The sequence below is a fragment of the Phoenix dactylifera genome, chromosome 1 (assembly GCF_051530095.1).
Source record: "Phoenix dactylifera cultivar Ajwa chromosome 1, Ajwa_hap1_PhDact_Kaust_v1.1, whole genome shotgun sequence".
NCBI lineage: Eukaryota > Viridiplantae > Streptophyta > Magnoliopsida > Arecales > Arecaceae > Phoenix > Phoenix dactylifera.
The window spans coordinates 31,900,102-31,920,101 of record NC_143190.1 but is presented as its reverse complement, the minus strand read 5'-3'; the positions used below and the strand labels follow the sequence as shown (position 1 = coordinate 31,920,101).

General features: G+C 39.9%; 1 protein-coding gene across 5 annotated transcripts; it reads right to left on the bottom strand.

Annotated features, from left to right (window-relative positions):
- Positions 1-12,811: 12,811 nt before the first annotated feature.
- Positions 12,812-19,735, bottom strand: LOC103718209 (LRR receptor-like serine/threonine-protein kinase RPK2). 5 transcript variants are annotated; one of them, XM_008806914.6, is made up of 5 exons: positions 16,002-19,735; positions 15,123-15,347; positions 14,907-15,044; positions 13,459-13,656; positions 12,812-13,359 (listed from the first exon to the last, which is right to left on the bottom strand). In XM_008806914.6, exons 1-2 carry the CDS (start codon positions 19,422-19,424, stop codon positions 15,327-15,329), a joined length of 3,444 nt encoding a protein of 1,147 aa, XP_008805136.3. In that variant the 5' UTR covers positions 19,425-19,735; the 3' UTR covers positions 12,812-13,359; positions 13,459-13,656; positions 14,907-15,044; positions 15,123-15,326. The 5 variants fall into 5 exon arrangements, with proteins under 5 accessions (XP_008805136.3, XP_088577702.1, XP_008805135.3 ...); XM_088721576.2 differs by having other exon boundaries at positions 13,459-13,673; positions 16,002-19,731; XM_008806913.6 differs by having other exon boundaries at positions 12,812-13,656.
- Positions 19,736-20,000: the final 265 nt, after the last annotated feature.

Genomic DNA, 20,000 nt, shown 5'->3' with positions numbered 1-20,000 from the left:
GTAAAGGCAAATACTTCAATTTTAAGGAAAAGCAAAACAAGCATAATATATTTGGCACATTTGTGAGACTAATATGAACATTCCTTTTGGAAGAGATAAAATCCGTAATTAATTACAGAAAAAGTTTGAAGTAAACATTTTAACCCTTCTATATTGCTCATCATAGGGATGGTGCCAATGGGGAGGCTAGTGGTAGTACCCGGCACTATTTGACCCAACTATTCGGTGTAGGGCATATTAGGGACGGCACAAGAGGGAGGCTAGTGGTAGTACCTCGTGCCCCTTCCAACTCCACCGGATAGGGAGCAAATAGAGTATAGAGCATAAGAAGGTAAAAATGAAAGACAAAGTAAATGAAAGTATATAAGAAGAATCAAGTCAAATTTTTTTTTAATCACTTGAAAAACACACTTTAAGGATGAAATCAGTGTAGAATTATATATAAATAGGGAGAGTTTATTTAAAAAGAATAAATTTTGATCCTTGACATGCTTGCTCTTAATGTTTTAATACATGATGTTATGACTTAATGCATATTATGTTTTGCATGTAACATGATGTTATGAATTATGTGTTTTCAATATTCAAATAACAAAGATCTTTCCTAAATATAACTTGTAATGCTTCATGCCTATAAAATTTGATTGAAACATGTTATTACCAACAACAACATCATTTTGTTTTAATGAATATATTTTGAAAAATAAAAGAAAAGAATAATTTGAATTTGCAAATTAGGCAAAATGAATTGATTCTGATTTATCTTTTATCTTGTCTAACATTAGTACATAATGTCCTCCAATTTGTACCAAAATTCAATATGAATTACAAGGATTCTGGATGTGCTCTAATGTTCTTGAAATATGTGTTTTCAATCTTAATAATTTAAGATGAGCTACAATGTAGAAGATGCATATCTCAAATTATAATCCTGAAAGCCTCCTTGAAAATTTTTATGAAATTCAGAATCTGATTTTGTATAAAAGCTTAAACTTAATTTAAAAAATGCTTCTATCATTGCATTTTTGTAACTTTCATTATATGCTTCAATGATTGCATCATTTTGAGAAATAACTCAATATGATTCCTAGATGAAAACTACGGTCTAAGAAAAATAGAATTAATTTTGATGCCTTGATTGTTTGCTCCGATACGCATCTGAAACATATCATTTTTTATCTTATAAGTGTACTGAAATTGGTCTAAATGATGTGTTTTTTAATGATCTTGATTGTAAATAAATGGTTCTAAACATATGATATTATTTTGATATTAAAAAGATTTATGGTGCTTCATATATACATTGCTGAAAAACTATGACTAAGAAATTAATATTTTGAATATACACTCCTACATAATTAAATGCTTCTATCATTAAAAAGAAAAGCTATTTTTAAGAAGAGAGTTAATGATCCTAAAGCTTAGAATATTTCAACTCACTTCAATAATTCTTATAGGAAAGAAAATGTAACTACTTTTGAAAGAAATTTGAGCTTCAAAAGAATTATTTTCTGATTAATATTTCCATACATATTCAAAAAAAAAAGAGAAAATATAATTTATTCTTGAAAGATTAAAAAGAGTGATTGCTATAAATTTTGAAAAATTCTAAATCACTCTACATTCTTGATACTATAGAAGAACAAAAAAAAGGTTTGAAAGAAAATGCATCTTTTGAGGGGGAGCTTTAAATACTCAATCTCTTTATTGAAAATTATCTTCAAACTCTAAACTCTAAAATGGAATGATTAATTAAGAGGAAGAAAGAAAATTTCAGAGTAAGAGATCATATAGAACTTAATCGTATAAATTCGCATCTAAAGATGAGATAAAGAATACTAAATATAAAGTGGTATTAAACTTTGTGCTTCATTGAATATCTTTTGAAAGTTGGATTTTCATCTGTATTCATCGGTAAATCATTTATTTCTGAAAATTTAATTGAAAAGGATTCTATCTGTCTTAGTTTCGAAAATTTATCTTGGAATCTACTTATGAGTTCTTATTGGCTTGCACCTTAGTGTTTCAATCCTGAGCCAATTCATTTTAATTGATTTTGATTCTATGATCTTTAAAGGAGTAAAAGAAAGTCTTTAAGAGAGCTTTAAAAGAACTTTCAAAGCCCTGAATTTTATGTATCCTACATTGCATAAATTCATATTTTGGTATCTATGCTCCAATACTTTTATATCATGAAAGAATTTTGAAGTCATTAAGAATTAAGGATTCAACATAATCTTATGTTTTTCGAGTATATAAGTCTTGATCTTTATCTGCTCTTATACTATACTCTAAAAATTAATTAGATTGCTCTCATGTTGCTATATACTTAATATATTAAAAAAAAGGGTATTGGATTTTCATTCGTGCTTTCTTTGAATATTATTCTTGATACTCCTTGAAATAACTTGAAAAAGATTCCATCTACACTTGATTTCAAAACTATCTTTGGAATCTACATTTAGAGATCACTTCTGGCTTACATCCTTAATATCTCATTCCTAAAGCCAAACACATAGAAATAAGATATCATTTTATTAGGGATCGTGTGCAAAATGGAAACATATGTATTGAGCATATATGTACTGAAAAACAATTAGCCGACATATTCACAAAATCCTTGAGTGAAGATAGATTCTGCACGCTAAGGAGGGAATTAGGCATATGTGATCCTTTTTATTGAAGAGATATAAAAGGGAGCAAGCAGTCTCATGATACATTCCTCCCATTTCTAAAAACCTATGAAACATGAGTCAAACTTGTAATCTATAGATTCCTTACTCATGTATCATTGTCCCAGAAAGAATTTGTAAGGATTGGAAACAAGGAAAATTTTTAGAAGCGAAAAGGAAGAGAAAGGAAAAATTTCTGAACTTGGGTCGACCCAACCAAGAATAGGGTCGACCCAACGTTGAGTCGACCCAAGAAAATTCTTGAGTCGACCCATCGTCGGGACCCCACTGTTAAAAGGAAGACCCGTGAGCTATCTAGGGCACTGTTTACCCTTTGTCCTCTTCCGAAAACCCTATTTCCCACTCTCAAATCTTCTCCAATCATCTCCAAACAGTAGATTACTTCAATATCTTGGAGAAATGGGACCCAAGAGAGCCGTAGCCAAGCGATCCGGAAGAGTCTCACGATCTTGTTTAGAGCCTAGGATATGTATCTAGTTCTCATATGTATTTTGTGTTGATCATGTATTTTGAACCTTGATTGAGGAACATTGTATTTGCTTTTGTTTTTGGCATGATTGTACTAAAATGTTCCTATTTTGATCAATGAAGTTTGAATGTTTGTTATTGTGTCTTTTCCCATGTACCTATTTGATGATAACAAAAAGGGGGAGAAGTAAAGAAAGAGTAATAGGGGAGAAGTAAAGATAGAGTAAATAGAGTAACAAAAAGGGGGAGAAGTAAAGAAAGAGTAATAGGGGAGAAGTAAAGATAGAGTAATAAGAGGAGAAGTAAAGAAAGAAAGAGAAATAATTTGTAAAACAAATTGAAAAGCATATAGGAAAGCATATACATCCAAGGGGGAGCATTTTGCAACAATGAAAATGATCAAGTCAAAAATTTATATCAAATTTCAGAATTTGGCACATAGAATTTCAGAATTTGGCACGCACCTTTCACACCTCGATACATAACCTGAAACTCATGTTTTATCTCAAATTTTTGGAGTTTCATCTTTAATGAATTATAAATGAAAGGGAGAGTAATTCAAAAAGTCAAATTGGCAACATTTGAATGATATAGGGGGAGACTTCACTCTTATATATGAAAAGCTGAAATTCAGCAATTTAAACCCTTTTATGAACTATTTTTAAAGACAAGTATCAATAGGCTTATACTCTTTATTTTGTAATCATCAAAAAGGGGAAGATTGAGGATGATAGTGTTATTTTGATGATTAACAAGCAATTATCTAGAGTATATTATAAGTTAAATTGATACTTCATTTATAAGTTCATTACTCTCAGTATATTTGTATGAATTGATATAGATACATGTCTTTGTTCATTTGAATGAATCTAACCTTGAGATGCAGCAAAGTGTAGATTGAGTCGACCCAAAGGATGATTGGGTCGACCCCGGCACATCAAGAAGTCATTTGGCACACTTCTGCAAAATTGGCACAGATGAACAGTGAGTTGGGTCGACCCAAGGTAAGCATGAGTCGACCCAAACTTCAAGAACCTCAAAACATGAAAGAAATATGTTCTCTGGATTTACTGAGAGGGTCGACCCAAACAGTGGTTGAGTCGACCCAAGCTTGAGTCGACCCAAACCCTGAGAGGGTCGACCCAAAGGCAAGACAGAAAGGCAGACAGAAAATGGTTCTCTGGAATTACTGAGAGGGTCGACCCAAGAAGAAGTTGAGTCGACCCAAGTGAACTTTGAGTCGACCCAAAGAATGGTTGGGTCGACCCATGAGAAGGAAGGCTGAAATTCAAGTTTCTGTGGTTTCTGAGAGGGTCGACCCAAGGAATGTTTGAGTCGACCCAAGTGAAAGTTGGGTCGACCCAAGGACAGGTTGAGCCGACCCAAGCACGGGCAAAAGCATAACGGCTAGTTGTGCAGAAGTGCTTTTTGGACTCCCAACGGCCATAAACGGCTAGTTTCTTCAATCCAACGGTCAGGAAGGACTATTTGGAGGTTGGAGAAGTATTTAAGAGGGAGTATTCATCAGAGGAAGTAAGCTTTGGAAAATACATCAAGTGCATTCAAGAGAGAACCCTAGCAAGGCAAGCTTCATCCAAGTGCTTCATTCAAGAATCAAAAGAAAGTGGTTGAGCAGATTCAAAGAGTCATCAGGAGCTCCATCCACCCTTGAAGAGTGAAGCATCCTTGACAAAGAAGAGAGAAGTCACATCAAGCGATAAATATTCTCTAAACTCTTCTTTGTAGATTATATTGTTATATTTGCTCATCTAGGAGTTTAAATCTTCTTCCTTTGTTTATTAAACTACTTGTAAAGGTTGGTTGGTTAGCCCGCAAAACCAACGGAATAGGTTGATTGGTGAACCCGAAAAACCAATTATAAAGGTTCGTTGGTGAGCCCGTAAAACCAACATAGGTTGTTGGTAAGCCCGTAAAACCAACGTAGGTTGTTGGTGAACCCGTAAAACCAATTGTATAGGTTCGTTGGTGAGCCCGTAAAACCAACATAGGTTTTTGGTGAACCCGGAAAACCAAAGTGTAAAGGTTTTTGGATTGTGAGCCCGGAAAACAATCCAACTGTAATCCGCGGGATTATAGTGAATTCCCAAGGGGTCGCTTGGGGAGTGGACGTAGGTGCTAAGGAGAGCACCGAACCGCTATACTTCTTGTTGTTTGCATTGTGATTTGCTTTAGCTTACTAACCATTCATTTAACACAAGTAAGATAGTTAAAGTTAAAAGAAACCAATTCACCCCCCCCCCTCTTGGCTTGTCACCTTGGGCAACACTATCTCTTAGGGTCCAAGGTTATTGTGTTCACTGATCATTCTGCTCTCCGGTACCTCCTTTCAAAGAAAGACACCAAGCCTCGCCTAATTCGATGGATCCTATTGTTACAGGAATTCAATCTAGAAATTCGTGGTAAGAAAGGCACCACAAACGTTGTAGCAGACCATTTGTCTAGGATCGTTCTCGAACCTCCTCATAACATTTCACCACTTCATGACTCCTTTCCCGATGAACAATCGTTTGAGGTACAACAAATGAAAACACCTTGGTTCGCTAACATAGTGAACTATCTTGCCATAGGACAAATTCCCGATCACTGGTCCAAGCAGGACAAGGATCGATTCTTTTCGCAAGTTAAGTTCTACTTTTGGGATGATCCTGATCTATTTAAGTACTGCCCAGATCAAGTAATCCGTCGATGTGTACCGGAATTTGAATTTCAGAGTATTCTTAATTTTTGTCATACCCAAGCCTGCGGAGGACATTTTGGTGGTAGAAAAACTGCAGCTAAAGTCTTACAGAGTGGATTTTATTGACCTTCCTTGTTTAAGGATGCTCACAAATTTTGCCAAACTTGTGAGCGATGCCAGCGAATGGGTACAATCACCCGTAGAGATATGATGCCACTTAATCCCATTTTAATTATAGAAATTTTTGATGTATGGGGTATTGACTTCATGGGCCCTTTCCCGCGTTCTTTTGGTTTTGAGTACATTCTTGTCGGGGTTGACTATGTTTCAAAGTGGGTAGAAGCAGTTGCCACTAGGAGTAACGATCACAAGGTTGTGGTTAAGTTCTTACAAACAAACATATTTAGCCGCTTTGGCGTACCCCGAGCTAGCATTAGTGATGGGGGATCACATTTCTGCAACCGATCTTTTGAAGCTTTGATTCGAAAATATTCAATCACCCACAAAGTTGCCACCCCGTACCATCCCCAAACAAGCGGACAAGTTGAAGTTTCTAATAGGGAGATAAAACACATCTTAGAGAAAACAATACGCCCTGATAGGAAGGATTGGTCTCAAAGATTAAATGATTCTCTCTGGGCTTATCGTACTGCCTATAAGACTCCTATTGGCATGTCTCCTTATCGACTGATTTTTGGAAAAGCTTGCCACTTACCCGTAGAACTCGAGCATAGAGCTTTTTGGGCCATTAAAAAGTTTAACTTTGATATGGCTGCAGCTGGTTCTAACCGGAAACTTCAACTTAATGAGCTTGAAGAGTTACGCAATGAAGCGTATGAAAATGCCAAAATATACAAGGCAAGGACTAAGGCTTTTCATGACAAATACATTAACCGCAAGTCTTTCGAGCCTAATCAAAAGGTTTGGTTATTCAATTCTAAATTGCGTCTCTTTCCTGGTAAACTTCGCTCTAGGTGGGATGGTCCCTTCTTAGTTAAGAAAGTTTTTTCTCATGGGGCAGTAGAAATTCAAAACCTCAGTGATGGTCGTATCCTAAACGTCAATGGTCAAAGATTGAAACCTTATATAGAATGTGTTGCAGACGGACAATTGATTGAATCCCTTGATTTAATGGATCCTATTTATCGGGATGAATAAGGATGTACTGTGTCTGGCTGAAGACATTAAACTTAGCGCTTGTTGGGAGGCAACCCAATTTTCATAGATTATTTTTGCACATTTTCTTGTCATATTTTTTTCAGGAGTCCTCATATTACTGATGCAACTAAGGTATAATGCTTCTATCCTCCATATGCATCATATTTTCGTAAAACAAAAAAAAAATAATAATAATAATAATAATAATAATAAAATATTTAAAAAAAGAAAAACAAAAATATTGAGGACAATGTCTGATCTAGGTTGGGGGTATAAGATTCGAATTTTTGAAGAAATTTTTCGAAATTTTCGAATTTTTGAAGAAATTTTTCGAAATTTTTGATTTTGTGAATAAGTATTTCATCTCAAAAAAAAAAAAAAAAAAACCTAATTTCTATGCTTTAGTGCTGAAATGATAAACACACAAAGTATATAAAATCTAAAAAGCCCAATGATTAGTCAGGAATAAGTCAATTTGAGTTCTTTTCATTAAAAGTTCTTTTAGTGAGTTGTAAGATAATTTTTACTTTGGAATTTCACAACACACATGGCCTACACTTCTAAGGATTAGGTTCAACATTATGTTACTAAGTCTAGTAGCAACCTTGAGTCCTGATGAATCATTCCTATCTAATTCACTATTATCCCGTATTTATTGTTTAAAAAAAAGTGAATTTAGTCAGGTACATCGAAAAGGGCTATCTATTGTCAAAGGTCAGCAGGCTTGTAATGAGGAACCCGAGCATAGGTCCGTAGGGGAGTCTTGATGCCCAACACCTTATGCCATCTGGCGTGGGAGTGTTGACTGAATGCTCGCTACATGGAGGAATCATTACAAGAGTAAAAGTGCATAATTTATTTATAAATACAAAATCAAATCAAAAAAAAAATCAAAATCAAAAAAAAAATTGAAAGAGAAAAAGAGAAAATAATATTGACCTTGAAAAAAGACGATAGTGTGAAAGCCGTCGTTGTAAAAATTCGAGTAAACTGGAATATTACAGATAAAGCCCATGAGGTATTAAAGTAAACATCCACAACTCTCGAAATCCTGCAAGGTAGGATGATTTTGAATCAGTGATTAGGTCTTATCTGACCAATTCTTGGAAACTACTAGCTTTAGCAGTATTTTGGGGATCTTAAGCCTTAGCTTGTGTATGGTCCAGATTTCACCGAGCACTCAAGTACAAAAAGTCTTACAACTCTCTAACGGAAACTTAATGACTTCAACTTAAGTTGCATCTTGACCTAGGATTTGGGCTGACTTAGTATTAAAACTTTGTGTGCTTTTGAAATTCTTGGCACTTATGCATTTGAAATTAGATTTTATAAATTAATAAAATAAATTCTTTCGACTACAGTTTGTGGATATCTGAGCCGGAAATCCTCACGAGACAAAACTCGTCCACTAGGGCCACCTAGGGGTTTAAAGCCTTATTGCATACGGTAAATGCAATCGCGATTCCTGCGAAAGTGAGTTAGTTTTTTTTTTATTATTTTATTTTGCTCGAGGACTAGCAAAATGTAGGTTTGGGGGTGTGATAAGTGCTAAATAATGCATAAATTAATATCCTATTCATAGCACTTATCATTATTTTAATTCACATATTTTGTAAATGTAACTAAAAAAATGTGTTACCTTCACCATTGCATTTTTATAAACTATCAAAGTTTGATTTGATTATTTATTAAGTTTTATATATGCAGGTCAAGTCAAATCCAATTGAGTGATTGCCTAAGCCCACACCCCAACCGTGTTCCCAGCCATACGAGGTTAATTCCATCTTCCTAGCCAAATCACATTAAAATAAGCACAAACCTCCCATGCTAGCCTTCCCCTGTTCCACGACATGCACCCAGAACCAATCCCATTCCAAACTTCCTTAACTTCCCAACCATTCCGCTCCCGTCCACAAACAAAGCCACGTCTTCTCCTTCCGAAAACTCCCAGCTCATCTTTTCTTCTTTCAACGATCTCCTCCCAGCCAGCTCGTTCATTCCATCTTCCCCAACGAGAACCAGCTTGATCTCAGCATCCATGGATTAGAACTCACCTTCCCGAGATCCCAACTTCCCAACTCCTCGTTTCTCCCTCTCCCGTTTGAATTGACTCCATCCACGGATGAGTTCACCTCCCCGAATCCCATGCATCCCGGCATTCCGAATTGATCCCAGCTAACTTTGAGTGATTTCCGTTGTCTATACTTCATCTCCCAGCCATCTTCCGGATGAGAACCAGCAACCTTCTGCCGGACTACTCCCAACGTCCCAAGCCGTTCCCGAGAATCCAGATCCCATCCGGATTTGCTTCCATCCTCATCACATATCAGCTCAAATCCTCCGCATCAGCCGAATCAAGCTATCCATCATCCACGTCCTTCCCAAATCTCCTATATCCATCAACAAAAACCCATGCATCCGTTCCCTGTTATCAACCGATATCCAAACATTCTATCCTCTGTTTCGTGCGGATAAAAACCAGAAACATCTCCCGGATTTCCAGCCAACGGCAGCACAACCAAATGATCCAAACGTCCAGCATCATCCTCTCATTCACACGTTTCTTCCGCGTTCATCCTCATCCAAACCGATTCCCCTGTTTCGGGATTAATTTCAGCCGAATCCATCTGCCCATCCGCGGATTCGAAGCCCTTCCGGGTTCCTCTCATGCTCATCCCGTGCAACAACTTCTTCAAAAGCCCTTCTAGATCATCTCCTGGCAACCCATCTCCTCCCATGACCGGTAATTCAGCGAGTCATCTTCATCCCATGAGCTAGATCTTCTTTCTAGATCACATATCCCAGCTGCCATCCGAATCCCCTGTTTCTCCGTGATCTTCTCTCCTTCCGTTCGCGTTAGCCTCTTCCGGACCACTCCTAAACGGCATCAGCTCTCATCAGCCTCCGGATGAACTCCAATCCCAGCTCGCCCACGCTCGTTCCAGCCGTCCGAGATTCTCTCAACAGAGCCATGTTCCCTTCCGCGTTGAAGAAGTGCATCAGCTTCATCCCGATCCCAACTGAATGCATCCACAACGGCTCAACGCGTCTACAGTCTCCTCCATTCGCGATCCGTTTCCAGTATCTGGTGGAGGCTATAAAAGGGGAGGAGACGGACCCCTTCAGCCATCAATCTCTTGGAGGCAAGTCCCACGGGAAGAAGAAGAGGAAATAGGGGAGGGAGTGAGCCACGGGAACATGAGAGAATAAAAAAAATAAGAGGAGAGAGAAGAGTTTTGTTATTTTGGGAATATTTCAAAGAAAGAAATCATGAAGGAAGAGATGGGAGCCTGCTGCTGTGCTGCTGCTGCCGTCTCCAACTCCATGCAGGGCTGATCTCCTCACTAGGGCTGGATGTAGCCCTAACAAAGGGCCAAGGGTTTTTATATTTTTAATTTCTATTCTTGGAGTTGTATAAACCTTATTCTGCTTCTAATGAATATTTTATTTCATCTCATATTTAATTTCTGTGATTTTAAATATAAAGTTTATACAACTGCTTTTCATGATCATTGAAGTAAAAATAAGATCGTTCATGTTTAAGGAAGATGCGATGTGCTACCACCTTAGATTAGGGTAGACATTTCATGCTAAACTAAAGATGGATTATGCCTAAATTACTTCTGTGAAATTTTATTCGAGTGCTTATTAGGCTTGTAGCCAATTTGCATGTTAATCTAAGAATAAATTAAAATATAAATAACCCTTGTTCCGATGTTAGTGGTGAATTCCTTGCCCTAGGTTCTCCCAAATTGATATCATTTTAATTGCATTTTTTTATTCAATTGCTTAGTTTAATAGTCTTCACAAATTCATCATTTTAAATATTTTTATTTTTAAGAAAAATAACTATACCCCAATCCCTATGGATCGATACCCGTAATCACTATCCTACCAGATACGTGCTATTGCGTGGTCTTTAAAGTTGACTATCAGTAGTGTTGGGGGAATACGGTTTTCCCCCCAGCCATATAGTAACCCCGCCTTCAAAAGGCCGCATAGCCGCCGAACTTGGACGACTGAGGTCGGCGTCCGACCTCTGAACGTCCGACCTCAAAACGTCCGACCTGGAGAATTTCCGACCCCAAAGGTCTGTTCTTGTCGACCACCTACTACGGCCAAACCCCTCCGAAGTCCGGTCGAGGGCCATATCCTGCCACTGCCCCAGCATTTATTGCGCATGACCTCTGCAAACCCCCAGTTCACTCAACAATTAATGCGACTCTCCGGCCTACTCAACCATTAATGCGCACCTCCGGCTTACTCAACAATTAATACGCATGGCTCCTATTATCTACGGACCTACGGCTCTCCATGGCAAATCAGCTCAACGGAGTCCAATCAACCGTGATAAATCTCTGATCTCGGCCTCACCTCCGACACCAATGCAATGATTCACTCGATCGCGTGCCAGCTCGGGTCGTACGACGGTCTCATTTCCAACATTAATGCAATGATTCACCCGATCATTTGCCAGTCCAAGCAACATGCCGAGCCGTACGACGGCCTCGCCCCATCACATCACAGGTAAACCGACCCCCCTATAAAAGGGAACCCTTGCTTCTCAAAGGGGGATGGGACACAGAAAACTCAAAAAATACTGTTCTCCTCTTTCTCCTTTGAACACAGATAGCCCCCTTCTGACTTAAGCATCGGAGGGCCGGCGTCGGAAAACCCGGCCACCGGCTTTTCTGCAGGCACCCCGACGGAGGACGCTGCCCGCCGACGGACCGCCACTCTCCTGTGTCCACCGCCGCTCCCCCTCCTCGACCGACGATCGCCCCCGGGTCCAATTTCCAGCAACAGTAACTATTTAGTGAGTTGCAATTAATTTGTGATCGTGAAAGAGCAAAATTAGGAAACGCATGTAAAAATTGAAAAATGTACTTGGAGGACATGGTTCAAAACTTCTCAGGTCAACATTTCCTCATCTAAGTTCATATATATATATATATATATATATATATATATATATATATATATATATATATATATATATATATATATATATATATATATATATATATATATATATATTCATGTTTCAGAATTTGTTTATCATGTCTTCTGAAAACTAAGTAGTGGGTGATCGTAGCTGAGCGACAGGGCATGGGTAGTTTGCTTCGAGTTATGATCAGATTTAAATTGGATTTATTGGCCGTAGTAGAAAATTCCAAATCAGGTCTAGATGCATTCAACATAGTTAAAAATTTATCTACAAACAGGAGTAAGACTTGATTGTGGTGTGTGGCTTGAATTTGACCTTAAAGAGTTTAGAATGCAGTGACAGTAGCAGCAGCTTGACAACAAGCACGAGGTAGAAAACATGAACTTGATTATGAATGACAGCAGCCATGCTAGACACAGCATAAGCATAGGCAGCTGAAATAATGGGTGAAGGAAAGCCCCCTTTTAACTGATTCTTACCAAGAAGAATTCAGGAGCTGGCGTCCGGAGACGAGGAACTCACCTCCCCCGAGCAGCTAGCATTCATCACCATTCAGTTTCTCTGATGATAAGAACTGCACAGTTATACCATTCCACGAGTAAAGGTTTTCTACACCAAACACAATTCTCTCAGCCATTCTACTCATCTTCCATAGCAAGGTGGGAACTTTGCATAATTATTATTTGCGAATTTGTTAGTTAAAAACTCTGAAAAAATGGAAGAGTATGAAACCAGATAAATATCTGAAACAAGATAGATTACCATAATAACCACCCAAAAGCATAAAGTTAATTGGGCCACGAAAGGCGATTTTGGCAAAACATATAGAACAATGACTCAACTGAATGGAGCTAAGAACATAAATTTGCGTTCACCTCATTCCTTCGGGATTTAGAAGAACCAATACAGCCACCGAGAAAAAAAGAAACAGCTTACAATGACTGGACATATACACTGATCCACCATTTTCTGCTTAGGCCTAATCTATCAGCAAGAATGGAAACATGGTAAACAAATATTATGCATTTGATGGCAAGAGTCGCAGGCATCAGCGCACTCTGAAAAAAAAGGTTAACAAAGGATGAAGTTGTTTTGACCATTACAAAGACTAGGGTAATCTCCTGGTCTGATCACAAACCAAACCGAGCATGCGGTCAAGATGCTAAACTGATCATACACCAGATAGGCATAACTCCATCCGGTTACCTGAAGTAACAGATAGGAGTTTCTTAGATAAAAGTTTGTCCTTTGGGCAATGTATTCTGTTACTAGCAGCTGCAAGAAAACTGATTTGAGGCAGTCTTCAAATCACCCCTCAAATGCAGGTCCAATTGACTGCACAAATATATTATATTGCCTTGCAGAAAAAAGTCAGCACTGATTTTGGTCATTTCCTATGGCAGAAAAAAGCGATGGTTATTTCATCTGTCTAAGTTCACAAAAACTGGAATTCAATGCTTCTGGAGGAACCCATCATTGTTTTCTTTTCTCACCCAAGAAAGCAGTCTGTGTCACAAAAAAACCAGAACCTGATATCAGGAGCATCGCCTGCGAAGAGTAACATATCTGTGACTCGTCCTCCTGCCAACCATCCAAACAATGGGATGCAGTGTATGTGCCATGTGCAAGTAGCTGCCATCTCATGCAGGATTTTTGCAAGCAGTTCTCTTGAAGATCCTCCTGCAGCTTACCTACATGAAAAACCAGGCTGCTTTCAAGTTATATGCCACCCAATAGGCATAATCTAGTATCAGCAAACAATGAAGTAAATACTGCTGGTAAAAACTAATTATAACTGAGTATCAAACATCCACTGGAAGTTCAGTTGCAGGAAGCTTCAATATTAGCAGATAGATCCACCATGGAGGACTCCGAGTCCCTAAACAATTCCCCTGAGCTTTCTTCAGCTTGTATCATTAACTCCAACTATGAGGACTCCATCTAATTACCTTCTGAAATGCAACATATCATACTATTTGACTATGCCCCATGTAAAACTATGAAAAATTCTATTCTGATATTTAAGTGGCTACCTATTATAGGAAGTGTTTGGGAATGGTTTCAGCGATGCTTTAGAGTTCTAAGTAGCCTCACCTACATGCGTCAGGTACATGTCCAAGTGCCCAATTCTTTCAATATTTCAAATTTCTCCTTCTGGAACCATGTCCAAGTGTCATACCAGTGTCCATGTTCAAGTGTCAAGTCCAGGTACTTTAAGAGTAAAACAAAGGGTCTTGGTAACACAGTCTAATGATAGTTTCATATTAGAAGTTTTATTTATATGATATTTTTGACAGGAAGTTAGTCTTTCCAATTAAAGTGGACTTCATAACTTTTCAAAACATGAGGAAATTTACATAGGAGATAAGAAATTAATCTCCTAAATTATTGATGCTGGAGGTGGGTCTTGGTTGCACCTAAGTCCAACCTAACCTGGATCAAAATAGAACTGCCTTTTTGTCAAAAGGTTTAGGCCCAGTTTCGACCCCCTCACTTGGTGGAACAGGTCAATTTCAAACTTAGTGCAACTTGTATAGGATAGACAAGGATCTAAGTTTTCAGATTTAATCAGCTCCATTCAGTTCAAACAAGGTTGAGTCCAATTTTATGAGATCGATACAGAAACCAGTCAGAGTTGCAGACTTGCTCATTGCTTGGAACTTATGATATTGCTTTCGCACAAATTTTGGTCTGGCATTTGTTAAGTCTAGGTCCACCCCCCACCCCTTGCATGCCAAGTGACAGTTACTCTGCCATTAAATAAAATATATCTTTCTAATGATTAAAAGTTGATATTAGAAATCCATCAAAACAACAAGAATTTGACAGTAAGACTACATGTGATTAATAAAGTAAACAATTATATTATAGAAATTACAGGATGATTTTTACAATATTAGCTGTTATAATAAGCATGCAAAACCAAGATTTTGATACCAACCTGGGTACCCGTGCCGATACCCAACCAGTAGTGTCCGTATGGTACAATTCTCGTTGCCAGGGTTGTGCCAGACTATTACGTATTGGATTGATATGGTATGAGAAATATGGCTGATAGGGACTAGTACAACAATGACACCTAAAACATTATAAGGTGATAAGACACAGGCATAAATGTGCAACGTGAGAAATATCATGATGTCTATAATATACTTACATGGACCTGCTTTTACTCCAGGGCACTCAAGAACTTAGGATGCCTCGGTTCCTGCAGAACTAACAGATTGTATGCATCCATATAATATCACCTGCTGTCATACCTCAACAACTTGCTTTCTATCATTTGAGGCATCATAATATGAAGAAACTGCAAACTTATTCTGCATAAAGCAGCATGCATCTATATCAAAAACCTCTCATTTCATGCAGAACTTGTCTGAGGCTGCAAGAAAGATCCACGGACAAGCGTTAATGAAAGGGTGTGATCAACAGGAGCATAAGACATTAAAAGTACCCTCCACAATAATATTTGTATGACATTTTCTTCTCTGATATTTAAGGATGTTTGCTTCAAAATGTTACTCATAAATCCACTATTTCTGGCTTATCAATACATAAATCCTGGACATAAGACTTCATTTTCAAATCTCTTTTTTCAGATGTTCAAACAGAACAAACGTAACGACCTGATAAAACTTTGACGACGTACTCATTAACTTAGCTTTATAAGTAAATTCACCAGAAAATTAGATTCTTTTTGCTAATGAAGTCTAATGTCATTAATATTGCTTGTTTGCAGAATTGAAAAGCAGGAACAGTTAACAAAATGAATTATGCATACTCTGAAAAAACTAAGGAACAAAACTTTCCTGAGAATGTACAAGTATGAAACTGAATATCTTAAAAAATTGGTCTAGATAACTACATCTGTTTTTTTTCCCCTTCATTAGTAAATAGCCAGATAGGAACACAAAAAGAAGAAATGATTTACATTACAAAGACAATAACTAATAACTACAACTCGTTTTGAATCCTGAGAGGTGATCAGAAAATTAATCAACACATATAAATCAATTGGTCAAAGGTCATGTTCTACCTTTCTAAGTGTGAACATGTTATTATTGGTTCTGCAACGTGGAGGCTGAAGTTCCTTTAGCCGTCGAACAACTTGCTTCATTGTTGGCCTAATAGAAAGTGAATCAACTGTACACTTGACCCCCAAGTGTAAGGTTTCTACCAAATCATCATGGGGTGCCACATCCCACAGCCCTTCGGTGAAAAACTCACGTGCCCGGCCTTTCTGCAGCAGCATGCATGCCCAAGCAACGATATTGAAACCATTACCATATGGAGAGAAGGAGGGATCCAAAGCTTTCTTGTCTGAAATTAATTCCAGGAGCACCACACCGTAGCTATACACATCTGCTTTGTCAGAGACACGACAAGTCATTGCATATTCTGGAGCAACATACCCAAAAGTTCCAGCCACACCAGTGGTTGCATGCGTTTCGGAATTTCCTAGAAGCCTTGCCAATCCAAAGTCAGATAGATAAGCATTGAATTCATTGTCCAACAAAATATTGCTTGGTTTAACATCCCGATGAAGGATTCGGGGCACACAATGGTCATGCAGATGAGCAAGTGCACATGCAATGTCTAAAGCAATCTTGTGAAGCATCCTCCAATCCACAGGTCTCTTCGATCTTTCCTGAAGAAACCTTTCCAAATTACCCCCTGGCAGATAATTATAAATGAGAAACATTTCTGTGTCACCGACATGATATCCTATTAGAGTCACAAGATTGGGATGTCGCCACCTCCCAAGAGTCTTAATCTCTGCATGGAACTGTTGGACACCTTGGATCCTTCCAACTGCAAGTCTCTTTATAGCCACTAAGACTCCTGGTGAAATCTCAGCCTTGTATGTGGCACCAAAGCCTCCACTTCCAATGCAGTTGCTTGCATTGAAATTCCCTGTGGCTTGAACAACACTTTCATAAGTCAGTGGAACCCCAATGTCCACAAAAACTGTGACTTCCCTTCTTCCAGCAGACCGAACAGCAGACCTCGGTGCACATTTCCTTGTGTATATATAAAGGACAACCAGAACTAATAGGACAGAAAAAATAGCTGCTGCAGAAGTAATTGAGGCAATCTCAATAGAACTGAAACCACTATTGCCATTCCTAGGAGGAGAGCTTCCTGGAGCTGGATCCGTATATGCTTGCGAATTCCCACTGTGCCCTTCCGAATCTGAAGCTGGAATAGAAAAAGAAAATGCCCGACAAGACTGGAGTAAAGGGTTTCCAAGGACTCTATCACATCTCATCATGCTGGCATTCAATGGCAATGGCCCAGACAAATTATTGAATGACACATTAAACATGGAAAGTGATGTCACATTAGCAAAAGCAGAAGGAATCTTTCCAGAAAGCTTATTGTTGTTAAGCAGAAGGACAGTGAGATTTCTCAAGTTCGCAAAGTCACCAGGAATTTCACCAGTGAGAGAATTTGACGAGAGATCCAAAAACTTAAGAGATGCTAGCTGAGCCAAGCCGGAGGGAATGTGACCGCTAATGTTATTACCAGCTAACGATAGATACTTCAAGCTCTTTAACTGGCTAATATTTGCAGGTATCTGGTCCTGAAGCCAGTTCCTACTCAAGTCCAGACTAACAAGCTTACCCAATAAACCAAGACTTGCAGGAATTGTTCCAGTAATGTTATTACCTGCTACATCAAAAACCATAAGAGATCTGCATGTGGCACCAATTTCTGATGAAATTCCGCCAGATATCATATTGTTACTGAGGTCTGCAATCAAACCATTCAAGTTCCCACACTTCTCCAAGATAATGGCATTTAACGATCCACTGAGATTATTCTGTCCTACAAGAAATGCATAAATGCTCTGGTTTCCGTATCTATTGGTGGCAAGTGGTAAAGATGGCAGGGTGCCTGTGAAATTATTCTTACCAAAATTATGATATATTGCAAAGTCACCAGCAGATTCAAAAGAAGGCAAGGACAGTCCCCTATGAGTCTCATACATGAAGAATGTAGAATAAGCAGATGACAGATCATAGGGTGAGAACTGAGATGAAGGGCACTGTTTGTTACTAAATGACGGAAGGGAGCCTGATAACAGATTCCCACTGACATCAAAGATAGACATACAAGGCACAGGAAGATCTTCGTCAAGCCAACCTGTCAATTTATTCAAGCTGAGATTAAGAAATTTAAGATTTTTGCATTGACTAAACACTTTTGGAATCCCTCCAGAGAATAAATTGTGACCTAGATTAACCATTTCCAAGCTCTCACAAGTTCCCCAATTGCTTGGAATCTCCCCTTCCAGCATCCCTCTTGGAGCCCAGAGAACCCTAAGCTTCGGCAGGGCCGTGATGTTTTCAGGAATCCCACCCTCCTCGAAACTATTGAATTCATCATCATCGACGTAGTTTGAAAAGTCCTTGCTAGGCATTGGATCATGCAGATTTACAAGAACAAGGACAGATAATTCTAAGCAGTTTCCAAGCTCCGCAGGCACGGAGCCACTCAAGCTGTTCCTCGAAATATCTAAAACTTGAAGCTTTCTGAGCCTTCCAAGATCAGAAGGGATGAAACCATCCAAAAGATTGGAGAATAGCAGCAGAGCTCGAAGCTCAGTGCAATTGCCCAAATGAGGAGGAATGCCTCTAACCAGTCGATTTCCCGACAGGTCCAGGTACTCCAGGCTGAGGCATCCAGCACCAATTTCGACGGGGATCGGCCCTTCGAGCCGGTTAAAAGAGAGATACAGCTCTCTCAATTTAGTGAAATTACCCAGAAACCGAGGAATTGAACCGTTGAGCTGGTTTCCAGAGAGGTCCAGGGTTTCTAGACATCCAGAGCTCGGGAGGGAGAGTGGGATCTCACCTTGGATCCGATTAGACGCCAAATTCAAAACACGGAGACGCGGAGGGAACCGCGAGGGGAGGGTGCCCGAGAGCGAATTCCCCTCGAGATTGAGCACCTCTAGGTTCTCCAGCACCCAGATCTCGCCGGGGATCTCGCCGTCCAAGCTGTGGAAAGGTAGGGAGAAAACCCTGAGCTCGGAGAGCTTCCCCACCGCGGGGCTCAGCTTCCCCGCCAACCGTCTGCCGGGATCCGCGCAGCCCCGGAGGAACGGCCCTGATCGAGAGCAGGAAGCAGAAGGGGAAGCGCCGCCGCTCGCGCTGGCAGAGATGTTGAGAGAGACGACACGGGATCTCGCGTCGCAGGAGACGCCGGGCCAGGAGCAGGGGTCGGAGCCAGGGGCGGCGGACCACTGGCGGAGGAGGCCGGCGGGGTCGGTGACTGAGCTCTTCAGCTGGAGAAGGGCGGACCTCTCGGCGCCGCGGGCACCCGCCTCCGGCGAGGTCGCCGCGGCGGCGGCGGCGATCACGAGGAAGAGCAGGAAGGAGGAGAGGGCGGAGGATAGTGTTTTGGCGGGGCTTCTCCGGCGCTGCGTCATCGCAGACGGTGAAGGGCCGGGCATCAACGGATAAACCCTGACCCAAACCTGATCCTAATTTGGAGGGGGAGAATGGTAAAAGTCTAGGAAGAGACGCCCTTGGGGGAAATTATCCCGACATCGAAAAGGAAGGGAAGGAGGGAGGAAGGGGGTGGACGGGGAAATAATTTTTGGCAAATAGAGGGGGTTTTGAGGGGAGAGACGAGGTTTTTTTTTTTTGCCTTCTTCCTATGGCTGGCTGCTTTGCTTCTTCCACCTCTCCGTTGCCTCCTCCAACCGATACTTTTCGGGGTTTCTTTTCCTAATTTTAAATAATCTTTTTCTTTGCAGCAGCTGCTCGTGCTTCTTCCACCGTCGTTCTTTACTCGATCCTTCCGGGCCCCGGGAAGACCGGACGGCCAGATCAGCTGTCGAGGTCTCCGACCGCGTCGATGACGTGCCAAATGTTGATTGGCTTAGACTAACAGGGCCCGCATGAAAGGGAGGGATGGGGCGAGGATGAGTGGTGTGGAGTGATGCCTGGTGTTTGGGCCGAGAGAGCGGAGGGGAATGGGGAGCAAGTGCGAGCGCCGACTCGGGTCAACCGTGCTTCAGACGGTC